At 26.5% G+C, this 12359-nt stretch overlaps 1 protein-coding gene across 2 annotated transcripts; it reads right to left on the bottom strand.

Annotated features, from left to right (window-relative positions):
• Positions 1-1075: 1075 nt before the first annotated feature.
• LOC135923450 (lysophospholipase D GDPD1-like) lies at positions 1076-9453 on the bottom strand. 2 transcript variants are annotated; one of them, XM_065458197.1, is made up of 10 exons: positions 9308-9453; positions 9223-9265; positions 8988-9051; positions 7546-7620; positions 6419-6586; positions 5607-5696; positions 4126-4259; positions 2829-2888; positions 1471-1522; positions 1078-1413 (listed from the first exon to the last, which is right to left on the bottom strand). In XM_065458197.1, the coding sequence occupies exons 1-10, from the start codon at positions 9426-9428 to the stop codon at positions 1291-1293; spliced, it is 930 nt and encodes a 309-aa protein (XP_065314269.1). In that variant the 5' UTR covers positions 9429-9453; the 3' UTR covers positions 1078-1290. The 2 variants fall into 2 exon arrangements, with proteins under 2 accessions (XP_065314270.1, XP_065314269.1); XM_065458198.1 differs by lacking the exon at positions 1471-1522 and having other exon boundaries at positions 1076-1413.
• Between the last annotated feature and the right edge of the window lie 2906 nt (positions 9454-12359).

Raw genomic sequence — 12359 nt, 5'->3', positions numbered from 1 at the left:
GCTCGACGACTCTTTCACTAACCTAAAAGGGTGGAAGCATTATGCTCATTACTATTTGGGTCTATTTTCCTAAGAATCTTAAACTCTTAAATATTTTATTTCCTTATCAAAGCTTTATTAATATTCCATCAGGGTGCACTAGAAGCGTCTTCCAAGCAAAGAACTTAGAATAGGAATAGCCATTCGTTTAAGCTCTGATATCGTAACACCCTCATCTTGAAAACTCTGTCAGCTAAGCTGTCGACAGTCTAGGCCATCACCGTCTCCACTGCCCGCTTCTCAAAAGGACTCCATCCACGCCATCAAGTGATAAATTCGATTATTGCTATGGACTCTCTCAATAACCAATATTCCTTCAACTTTAGAATCTGTAGTTATTAATCTCGGATCACAATGTAAATGGTGCGATGCTAAACATTGATTCCACGCTGAATGCCCTTCACTAAAAGGTAAAAATATATACCAAATATTAGAGGGGATGGCAATTAAAATGTTAAGGAAAAGAGGAAAATTAACCCCATCTCGAATATTTTCATGAGCAGTGTCACCTTGTTTGCCGCTTCTGTTATCTCATAATTACAAAGAAGCTAATGTTGTAATTGTGTATTTTTACTTTATATATATATATATTTATAATTTTATATAATATCCAAACGCCAATTAAATAATGTTTAATTGTAGATTCGTAGATTATATATCTAATTTTTATATAATATCATATGACAATCTTATAGGTTACGCATGTCGAATATCATAAAATTGTCAATCAATTTTTTATTCTGAGGAATGTAATTTCATGATTCTCTTTGTGTTAAACTAGAAATTAGGCGATGGTTTTATAAATTTTATATTTAATTATGAGATTTCAATTTATGTAAATTATTTGTCTTATTTTAGTTAAGAAATTTAATCTAGTTTCTTAAAGAAATTAGAGGCAAGCAAAAAAAAATCAAAAATATTTTATTATTTAAAAAGCTATTATCTACTACACTAATAATCTATGTCGTTCTTGATACATTATATTATTTCACAAACAAATTTTTTTATAAAAAATATTTTACAATTCTACAAAATATAATATTCCAAAAAATACGCAATAAAATACAAGTAAATGTAAGTTTAAAATTATATGGAGTATTTAAATTTCACGTATATAATTGTGAAGCAATATTGCACAAAGACATATTTATCTTTAAAAAAAAAATTCTTAAATAAATTATGGATACATTTATCAAAAGGTCGCTCTATTTAATTTAGACCCGATCTTTTTACGCTTTTCCTAGCGGATGATTAGTTTTGTCTCTCCAAAAATAGCTTTAACTTGGTCGGGCAATCGGTCATGACGCCAGCTACGCCCAACTTATTGAAAGCTAGGTCAAAATCCGCATCTTCATTCAAGGTCCATAGATAGGTCTGCATATAAAAAGTTAATTAATGCAAAAAAAAAGCAATGTATATTATAGGACTAACCAGAATGCCTCTCCTTTCCAGATGTTTAATGAATGATCGATTCAGCATAAACCTACGAAGATTGGTGAGGGGGGTGCAGAGTATGATAAAAAACGATTATTTATACAATTTTTTTGGATAAGAACATAGTTTTAAGAGCCATCAATCACCATTGATTTTATTTTTTTTAAATTTATTTATTTGTCATAAGGATGGCTGGCCATATTTTTTTTGAATTAAATTTCTTCACGCATAATTTATCGTTGTAGCTATTATTATGATTTTAATTTTGTAATATATGAGGTTTAAATATTTCGATAAATTTTTTAATAGGATCAGACATTCCAAAAAAAAATTTGATTTGATTTTTTTTTTTGGAAATTTTGAGAATAAATTTTGATTAATATTTTTGGAAAAATTAAATACAAAATGAGGATATGGACTGGATAAAATTAAAATCAAAGGCAAATAGGGTTAAAAATAATCTTTGTGGAACGAAAAGATGTCTTGCAGATATTGGTAATTCCAACATCGTTGTAGATAACTTAGAATATGAGTTTCTTTAAATATTTTTCAGATGTAATAACAATTTTGTCGTAGATAAATAACTTTTTATAAATTTTACCAATTAGATATCTTTTCCTTTTTAATCAAAGATTCTTACTCAGTGGTCAACTAAATATATAAGCCAATTGTAAATTAATTAAATCACTTCATTTTGATAAAAAATAAATAACCAATGGTAATTAATGGTAGGCCTAGGACTATAAAACCATAATCTTTATGAGATAAATAATATTTTGAAGAAAATTTTGAAAGACTTCAAATAAAATATATTTTCTTATGGGGAAAAAAAATAAAATAAATAATTTAATTTTTACAATAAACTCTTCGCAAGAAAATAGACGATTGCGATATTTGATAGGATTTCTAATAGTTTTAAAAATATAGAATTTTCAAAAAAAAGGTTTTGACATCGTATATATGGTGTCTATATAAAAAGCAAAAAAAAAATTCGAAAACAAACTCACTATTTTGCTTAAAATTACAGGTAAAGCAATTTAGGTAAACTGGATATTAAAAGCTTATAATGGCGCCAATATGTATTATTCTTTGTTAGCCCATTAGAGAATTTCTTTAACTACAAAATGATATATTATAATTTTTTTTACTATAAAATGGAAGTGATGGGCAAACGTAAAGGAGAAAGGCCGAAACTTCAATGGGGCCATAAAGTTAGAGCCAATATGAAGAAGTATAAATTAGATACAAGAGATAGCATGAATAAACATAAAGTGGAGAGAGATATTGAGGGAGTTTACCACCAGAAAAGGTGATAGCTAAAAGAGAAAAAAGAAAAAAAATTTATTCGTATTAACTTGTCAGCTAAAAACAACAATAATTTCTTGGAAGTCGGCATATCCTTGTCCCCAGTTATCCTAATAAATAAAAAATGAAAGAAATAATATTCATTTAAAATAATCAAAAATATCACATATTTTTAAAAAGTCTTTTTATATAATATTGTTTTATTTTATTTTATTTTATATTTGATATGTTAATTTTAATAATTAATTTTATTTCTACATAAATTTACAATTCTATTATTGCAATAAATATATTGATTACAAAATAAAAATAAAAAAAGTCTCTAAAATTTAATTACATTATTTGATAATACTTTAAAAATACCCCTTTTATTAAAAGCTAATTTATGATTATCATCTTTTATATTTTAATTAACATTTATTAGAAAGGTAAACAGTAGGCAAAAAAGGGGTTTTATACAATGACATACAATAATACCTAGGACTGACGATACATTTGATAAGCGTCGTTGAAAGCAAATCAGCTGGACCCGCCATTTTTGGTAAACCCGTACAGTCATTATTCTCGTGTTAAAAAAACTATTAAATTGATAACTTGCTTCCTTATTATCAGATGATCAGGCAGATTCTTTAATAAAGTTCATCAGATATAAGGAATAAAGATGGCCTCTCGTTTAAAATTTTTAGTACCGATATGGGTAATCAAAATGGGGTCCCCAGCTGTTTTTGCAAATATTTAGTTTTCTTTTTATTTAATTTGAAATAAATTTTTTTTTAAAATAATGTTTAAAGGAAAGAAAAATAAGAAGAAATAAATTTTTTTAAAAAAAAGGTAGATTATCACGTGATTTGAACGAGGCCATCTCTATGGAAATATTTTATCTAAACATAATATTCTTAGATCATTTTTTTTAGCGCGCTTTTTTTAAATTTAAAAATCGGATTTTACGGGAAATAGGTTCCATCATGTTTTGGAATCACCTATCCTGCGAATTGTAGAGACAATTTCGCTGTTAACCTCCGAAGTTCATTTATAATTTATATTTAAAAAAAATATGAATGGAAAATATTTAATATAAATATTGAGCTTAAAATGGTCATGGAAAGATTGTCTGAAATTTCATTCAAAGGGTCGGTATTCCAAACGTGACGGCACGTATTTCCGGTAAAATCAGATCTTTTAAAGTCGCACTCAAAAAAATGGAATTGAAAAACAATAACACATTGCTGGGAAAAAAAAATCATATTGACGCTGACATATAAAGTTTAATAAAGTCGGGAAAAAGAAACGAATATTTATAATTAAAGAAAAAACACAAGCATAAACAAAATAAAATGTGATTAGTACTTTCTAACGGCTCTGGGAACTGGTATTTCTAGGTAAGATTCCTTAATAGGCACAAACGGCAACAGACCGGTGTAATAGAAGATTATTAGCAGGGCTACACGCTTGAGCGAGAAGTATAACGGTACATTTTGGTTCTAATAAGTAATAATAAATAAATATTATTATTTTATTTCTCTCTTTCCTATAAGGTGGGGCTTAACTGGCCCGCCTGGGCCTCATTTCGTATAATGCCACGCTTTTGTAACGCGACATTTTGTTGCTCAAAACCCCTATTGATAACTCGTCGTTCACATCAAAATTTACGATACGTTTATAAAGGAGTGCCATTAAAAAAGTGACGGAGCGGTAAAGTGAAGCGTTAAGAAGTGATACCAAATTAATATACCTACCATAATGATATGTTCTTAGTACATGTATTCAAAGTCGTGGGGAGGTATATGCCATCCCCCCCGTCAAAATCTTTCTACGGGGGGTCAGGACGAAAAAATTACCCCCGCCCTAAACTTGGCTTCGCCGATCTAGTAAGGTGGTAGACTAAAAAATTCAACGTTTTGAAGCATAATCGAAATGGAACTTCTAAGCATAGCGATTTAGATATTTCTGCATATGATTGTCAACGGGAAAATTTTGAATAAATTAGGTGGGTAAACATATTTACAAATCTCAACTCGAAACCCTTTATTTTATTTATAAAGGTTCAGCAAGAAAAAATTTAATAAAGTGTAGGGTTCGGTTCAGCTAATAAGAAAGAAAGAAAGAAAGAAAGAAAAAGGTTTATAAAATTTCGAGTTCGGTTCCGCAAAATGTAAAGGTTTATTAAAAAAAAAATTATGTTATTGAAGCAACACCATAGTATAAAATGATTTTAATAATGAATATTATTTATTAAAATTTTTGGGCATCACTTTTAAGTTAATAATATTGTTTTGTTTTTTTTTGTAAAAAAAAATATAAAAATTGATGAAAATTAATATATTTTTTATACCCTTCTTACATCAAAACCACTCATCGGAAGTTGATGGTGAAATAATACTCAAATTAATCAAATAAATACAACTAATAATTCAAAAAGTCCGTTATTTTTCAGATAATTTTATAGACTTAAAATATAGAAAATAAGAATTATGGTTCTAATACCACTATAAGAAATAAATACAAAAAAATAAATAATAATATGTGATTCAGTAGCAAACAAATATCGTAAAAAAATTATGATATTGATATAAACTGGTTAGGAATTTCATCATTAATTTGTAAAGCCACATCATATGTTGGAACAATTTTTTTTTTATATAAAGGTCTTATAGCGGATCGGTTATGGTTCAGATATATATATATAATGGTTCAGCTGCTCATTCCGGTTAACTCCAGGTCAAAATCATACTTTTTTTCGGCTCGTGAGCTCGGCCTGTTTACTAATTATTATCATAATATAGAGGAAGAAAAATGTATTGAAAAGAAAAATAATAAAAATTTTTAACATTTTTCCAGCATTCCTTCACGATGCGATCTTGGAAGGATCCCCAGACGGTGATATTTTCTCTTCGATACTCTTTTATCAATCTAGCCACCTTAAAGATATCGTTAAAAAAATATATATTTGACCCACAATATAAACCTTTTATATGGGGAGGGGGGGGGGTGAATCATAAATCATTTTATTCAATTTGTTTCCAATTCTTTTCCTATCTTTTTCTTTTATTAATTTTTATTTATTTTATATTTAAATATTACGTGCAATCATTCATAATTATGAGGGGGTGGTGCCTATATTAAAACATCTGATCAAATCGGCAGCATAATTTTTTCCAGAAAAAAAAAACCAGTTTGGAATGCACATTAATCATTCGCTTTGGGCCACGAGACAAAACGGAAAATTTCGAAAGTGTTTCTTATTAAACCCCTAGTTTACATATAATTTGACATTGATTGAAGGTTAGATGGAAAATGAAGAATCTACCTTAATATCGAATCGAGTTGGTTATGAACATCGCAAATATCGGATCAGATAGGTAGAAAAAATTTGTGGATCAGTACAGCCATAAATTATCTTGGTTAACTATAATTTTATAACACCTTCGGGTCACAATAAATTTATTTTACATGTCAATCGCTCCGAGATAAAATTTGAAGACTTTTATCGAAAAAAAAAGATCGATTCTTAAAAAATAAATTGATTGAAAGGTGACAAGATTAATGTATAATAAGATGATTCCATATCATGAATTTCAAAAAATAAATTATAAATAGTTATAAGTTAAAAAGAATGTCAATTTTTTCTTGCTTTCAGTACCTCGGTGACTAGAAATTTGTCGTAAACTTTGATATCGATGTTGATGGGAATGTTGGGAAATTTTTGGAAAACTTCGTCGAGTAACGGGATTTTATAGGCTATTTGGTGAGTTGTATCGTTCTCGCGGCGATGCCCCTTCATTAGGCTAGGTAAGAGCGGAGGTATATCCTTAATTAATACAAATTATGAATATATTCATAAAAGGATAATATAATATGTAAAGAAAGCCATAAACATGTACCCAGAATTCTAAGCTAAAGATCCTGTCAAATTCTTCAGGATTAAATTTCTAAGTAATAAAGGGTTTCTAATTTATTGAATCATAATTATATTTTCTTTAAAAATTACTTTAGTTCGTCTATCTTTATTTTCTTAATGTAGCTTTGTGTGATGACTTTTATGTTTTATACAACAATATATATTTCTTATGTATTAGGAACAAATAAATTTTTTTAAATAATATCATAAACTCAATAGATTTATAAGATTTTTGACTCTTAGCAAAAAAATCCTGGTAAAGCTAATTGTGACTATTTGATTTTTGATGATTCAGTAAAGTTATTTTTTTCTTAGAATTATGATGATTTCAGTGAAGGATGTTCTCTCTAACGGAACAAGATTAAGAACAAAGAGATACATGTGTTTTCGGGGTGATTTGTTTGATGCCCTTTATGATAATAGACAAGCCCCCTTATGGTTTTATCATTGATTGAATATTGACAATTTAGATGTATCATTCTAGTGAATGCAATGTTGTTTTCTATGAGCATTGTAGTTATTGTCAGAGATCAAAAGCAAAGGTTAAAGAATTCAGATAAAACTCATTATATTCCCCTTAAAAAAATATGAATAAATGATTGAAATGATCACTTAATTTTTTTAAAAATAATAATGAATGATTTGTCATTGTTAAGCTTTTTATCATAAAAAACAGAATTTAAATAAATTTTAAGAAAAAGGAATTATAAAGGTAATTTGTAATGCGCAATTTTTTTATTATAAAGCAGCGAAAAGTATCGACAGATACTTTTTTGGATAATTCGTTACTCTTGAAGGCCAGTTTTTAAATATAATGCCTAATATAAAAAAAGGTGGATAATCATTATGAGCAAAATCTGATATTTAACCTTATAATCTGTGGTGGCGATTTGAATAGCTTTGCCAGTCAAGCGTGTTAGTTCATTATCGTGTACAACTACAACCTTGAAATTTGTTGAATTTAAGGATAGATTAAAATTTTAACAAAAATTGTTTTTCAAATATGAATATATGCATAAATATATATATATCTATTTTTTTAAATTTTATGCTTAACACATTTATCATTTAATGTAGGACTGAAGCATCCATAATCTGAAATCTAAATATTACAGGAGTTGTCATTATTCCTTATATCTAAAACAACGAGAAAATATTGCCTAACACTTTTCATAAATTTTTGTAAGAACAAGCATTTTATAAGAGCCCACCTATCCCCGGTTCACTATAGTTCCACCATTAGTGAAAAAGGATTCAGCATGTGAAATGTTAATCTTCTAGTTAAAATGTCTATTCTCCTTGCTCAGTTATAATCACATGTATATTTTTTTAAAATATTCCAATATAGCTCAAACAGCTGAAGGATATATGCCAAAGAGTAATACTTGTTCCCTCTTTTATAGACCTACAGGACTTTAATTTTTAAAATTTTGAACAGGGTTGTTTTTTACGCTACTCCGGACCTAAATGATCCCATGATTGGTAAAGAAGTTCATTTACTATTACCATTATGAAATTCCTTTGAAGCATAAAACATCAACATTTATATTGCCTCAAAATGAGATATATATATATATATATATATATGACCCAACCCAAAGCCAGGCTCTTATGGGCTAGAAAAGTTGTGAAAAATTTATTTTTTTTGAATTAGACTTTTTTTAAAAATCTTAAAAGCTAATTAACTTTGTTCGATACCCAAAAATAATTATTGGTCAAGTTGGGTCAGGCAACCAATGTATAATGTTTGTTTGGACAGGGTAAGAAATTAAACAAGCTGATCATATTAATCTCTAGGCTATAAAACCATGGATACTAAAGATCCACATTGGGCCTAATTTTTCAAGCCAAGAACAACCCCAAATTTTTTTAAAACAAATTTGCCCAATCCAGTTGGACCATGAATAATTTTTAATAGATTTATTTTAAAAAGCCCTGTCCAAAAATTAAAATTGATTGTCTGCTCATCTTGAATTTATCTTAAAGATAAATAAGAATTTTTTTTAAATTATAAAAATAATATTTTACAAATAAAAAAAATATGGGCACCTTGTTTCTTGCAGAAATTTCAAGATATACCTGTCTACTATAAAATATCAATTGTTAAATATCTCAGATAATTTAGTTTGCATTTATAAAAATTATATAATTTTATTTATTTTTTAAAATTTTACTTTTACTTAAAAAAATTTATAACACTTAAATTTTTAAAACATTATTAATTAATTTTGTTCTTTTAATATATTTATTCTGCCAAATGAATAATTTATTTTTTTAATATTATTATTATTTATACTTCCAAAATTACAACCTTTTTATCTTTTGTAAGATGGCAATCCAGCTCTAACATATCACTTCCCGAATTTTGAATAGAGCTTTAGAAACAAAAATTATTTAAATTATACAGTAATATTCAAAGTTAAGTTGTATCATTAAACAATTATGTATGTAGATGAATAAATCTTTATATGTATTTAAAGAATATCTCACAAACATTAATTTTCAATTCAGAATTGTAATATTACAATAAATATTATTTTCTTAACTTTTGGAATGCTTCAATGGTATTTTCTACATTTTCCCAGGATCCTATTTAAATTATATGTACAAATAATAATATATTTAAAAAACCTCCTCTGTGGCATATATTACGACATTTTAATGTATTATTTTTCTTTTTGTGTAATATTTGTGGATATTTAAACAATACATATGATGTAGCTACATATGTACCAATAAATATTGCAAACATATGTTTAATAAAGGATAAAAGTAGATCAAATATTCTCAAAATTGGCTAATGCCAACGTAACGTATAGTAATTTTGAGATTTGCCAAACAAGGAATTTACAGGCTGCATATGTTATTTTTATTAAAACAATTATTAGAATATTAGGCCCTCATATGTATTACACTTATTTATTTTTAGTTTCATATTTTTTTCAAAATATTTAACCATATGAAACACTATTTTTTTATCCCAAATCATTTATAAATCTTTATCAAAGTTTGATAATTTTTTTTTATCAATTGTTCTATATTAATTCCATTATTTTATAACCTATTATAAGAGGTAATGCTATTGTATGTGACCCTTAAAATGCCTAATTAATTCAAGATGCAAATGAAAAATTCTGAAATAATGTCGCAATTGAGCTCGCTAAAAAATTCTTACCTATACCTGAATTAATAGAATGAATATAAAAGACATTGCTAACCATATTAATATGTTAATCCTTCAGTATATAAATTGACAAGAAATATTTCCTAAATTTTTGATATTTTAAATTCTAAAGAATGCATTAATATACATCTGTCCCTAACTAATTTCGAATTTTTATCAATAGTAAAATTTTTATATAAAACTATTTAAAGCCTTTTTTTAAACTCTTATTATAAAATAAATTTACTAATCGATCGATAGCTATATTAATTAACAAGTAATTTATTTTATTTTACAGCGGATCTGAACAAAAGCCAACGTAACTCGGCCTGAATTAGAATTGGACTATCAAAACTCGGTCTGGAGAACTATCTGTGCTGGATAAGGAAAACGATTCTTACATCATATAAAACATTTAATTATTTTTTATGAATAATGGTAAATTATTTTCATTTGTATTATCCTAATATCTTCGAAATAGGCAGCTTAAGATTTGAATTTAGGTTTACATAAATTTCATTGATTAGGGAGCCTTTGTTACTGATTTTATAAATAACTAGTAATCTAGATACAAAAATTTGGTACCTATATTTTTATACACTTTTATAAAAGGTCCCCATATTCTAGTAGAACTATCTATATCTATTTTTAGATAAATTTTAATATTATATTTTTCGACATTTTTTTAATAACAATATTTGAATTGAATTCATTAAATGTTATGTCCGAGTTTTTTTCTTATTATAAAAAGCTAGAGAAATTAATGAAAGTGCCTTAATGATAAAAATATTGATAAAGCTTTATTGTTAAAATCTACCAATTATTCTAATTATTATATTTTGCATATGTATTGGCGAAATGCAACAATTATTATTGATCATTTAAATGTATTTTATTTATGTATAAATTTAACAATGAATTATCTTTAATTATATATATATATATTGTATAAATTCAATCGAATATTTTTTTTTTAGATCACTTCAAAATTTGAATCCAAACAATAGAATCTTAATTTAGTTATTATGCATGTTTTACATAAATTATAATAAAAAAATGTACTATTGGAAAATTGTTTATTAAACTCAACTCAATAATTTAGCCAGAATAATTTGTCATAAGCTTCAAGATTTGGCAAATAGATGATGTGCCACCGATTCGAAAAATCTTCAGGCTTTGCAAAATTTCTTTGAAAAATATGTTATAGAGTATTCAACATTAAAAAAGGCACTTTCTTAGAAGATGTATCGAGATCCATTTTTAAACAATGTATTTGTATCTACCCCTTCTAATTTGCAACCTAAGTCTGCTAATAGGCATAAAAGATTTGTAAAAAGTGAAAACATATCCATGATTTATGAGCCTCTATATAAATATCGTTATATAATAAAATTGGAGTAAACAAAAGGCATTTAATTTTTTTTATACGAGATGTAAAAGCTAATATAAAAATTTTAAAAAGGTATTATATTAAAGACTAGGACCAAAATTTGTTTTCAAAACTTTTGAAAATTATAAAACTTGGAAACCTTACAATAAAAAGATATGGGAAATTTGACAAAATTTCAAACAAAACATGTTCTGGCCCTCATGTTTATTAATTATTTATATTCGAAAGATTTGATGCCATTTTTGTAAATTATCTTGTTAAATAAATTTGAATATTTTGAACGCAGTCATAAGAAAATTCTAACAATAAAATAAATATTTTTGGTTTTTACACTCATTATACAATACACAATATATTTTAAATACAAAAGCATAATGCATTAATTTATTTTTTTCAAATATCCTCCATCTTTTTTTCTTCATTTTTTCAACGACCCAGCTCTTGGTAATGAGATATGACGCAAAGCAAACAATAAATCTATATGTAGATGTTATCGGGTTTTTTTTTGGTTAAAGAATTTTTTAAAGAAAATAAATGGTTGGGAAAAAGAAGGAAGGAAAGAAAGAAAGAAAGAAAGAAAGAAAGAAAGAAAGAAAGAAAGAAAGAAAGAAAGAAAGAAAGAAAGAAAGAAAGAAAGAAAGAAAAAGTATGAGGAAAGGGGGAATGAGATAAATGAAAAAAAGAAAGGAATAGTAAACATTAAAAAGAAAGTTGGAAGAAAAAAAAGGAAAAGAATTAAAATGAATGTAAATAAGAAATATTAATTTTTAAAAAAAACTATAACTTACCCAAAAGAATATGAATATTAAGGTGACAACGTTATATATTACGTTATTCATATCGGAATGCTAAAACATGATATTAATAAAAATTATTTAGGTTTCAATAAATATATCTGATATATTCTTATACATAAGACCTGAAAAGACCGGCCTGCCACGCGGACCGATAACATTAAATAACTATAACGAGCTGCGCTCGGCAAATTTTTAACGGGCTTGGTTGGGCAAGTTCGCACATAAAAAAAATTCTGCCCGGAAATTAGATATAATAAAATATGTGGATCTGAGAATTAATACAATAAAAAAAATCTTTCCTCTAAATTTTGATATATATATTATTTTATTTTT

The sequence above is a fragment of the Gordionus sp. m RMFG-2023 genome, chromosome 2 (genome assembly GCF_954871325.1).
Source record: "Gordionus sp. m RMFG-2023 chromosome 2, tfGorSpeb1-WG-v2, whole genome shotgun sequence".
NCBI classification, from domain to species: Eukaryota; Metazoa; Nematomorpha; class Gordioida; order Chordodea; family Parachordodidae; genus Gordionus; species Gordionus sp. m RMFG-2023.
Note: the sequence above shows the minus strand (reverse complement) of the source record. Positions and strands in the feature narration are given on the sequence as shown.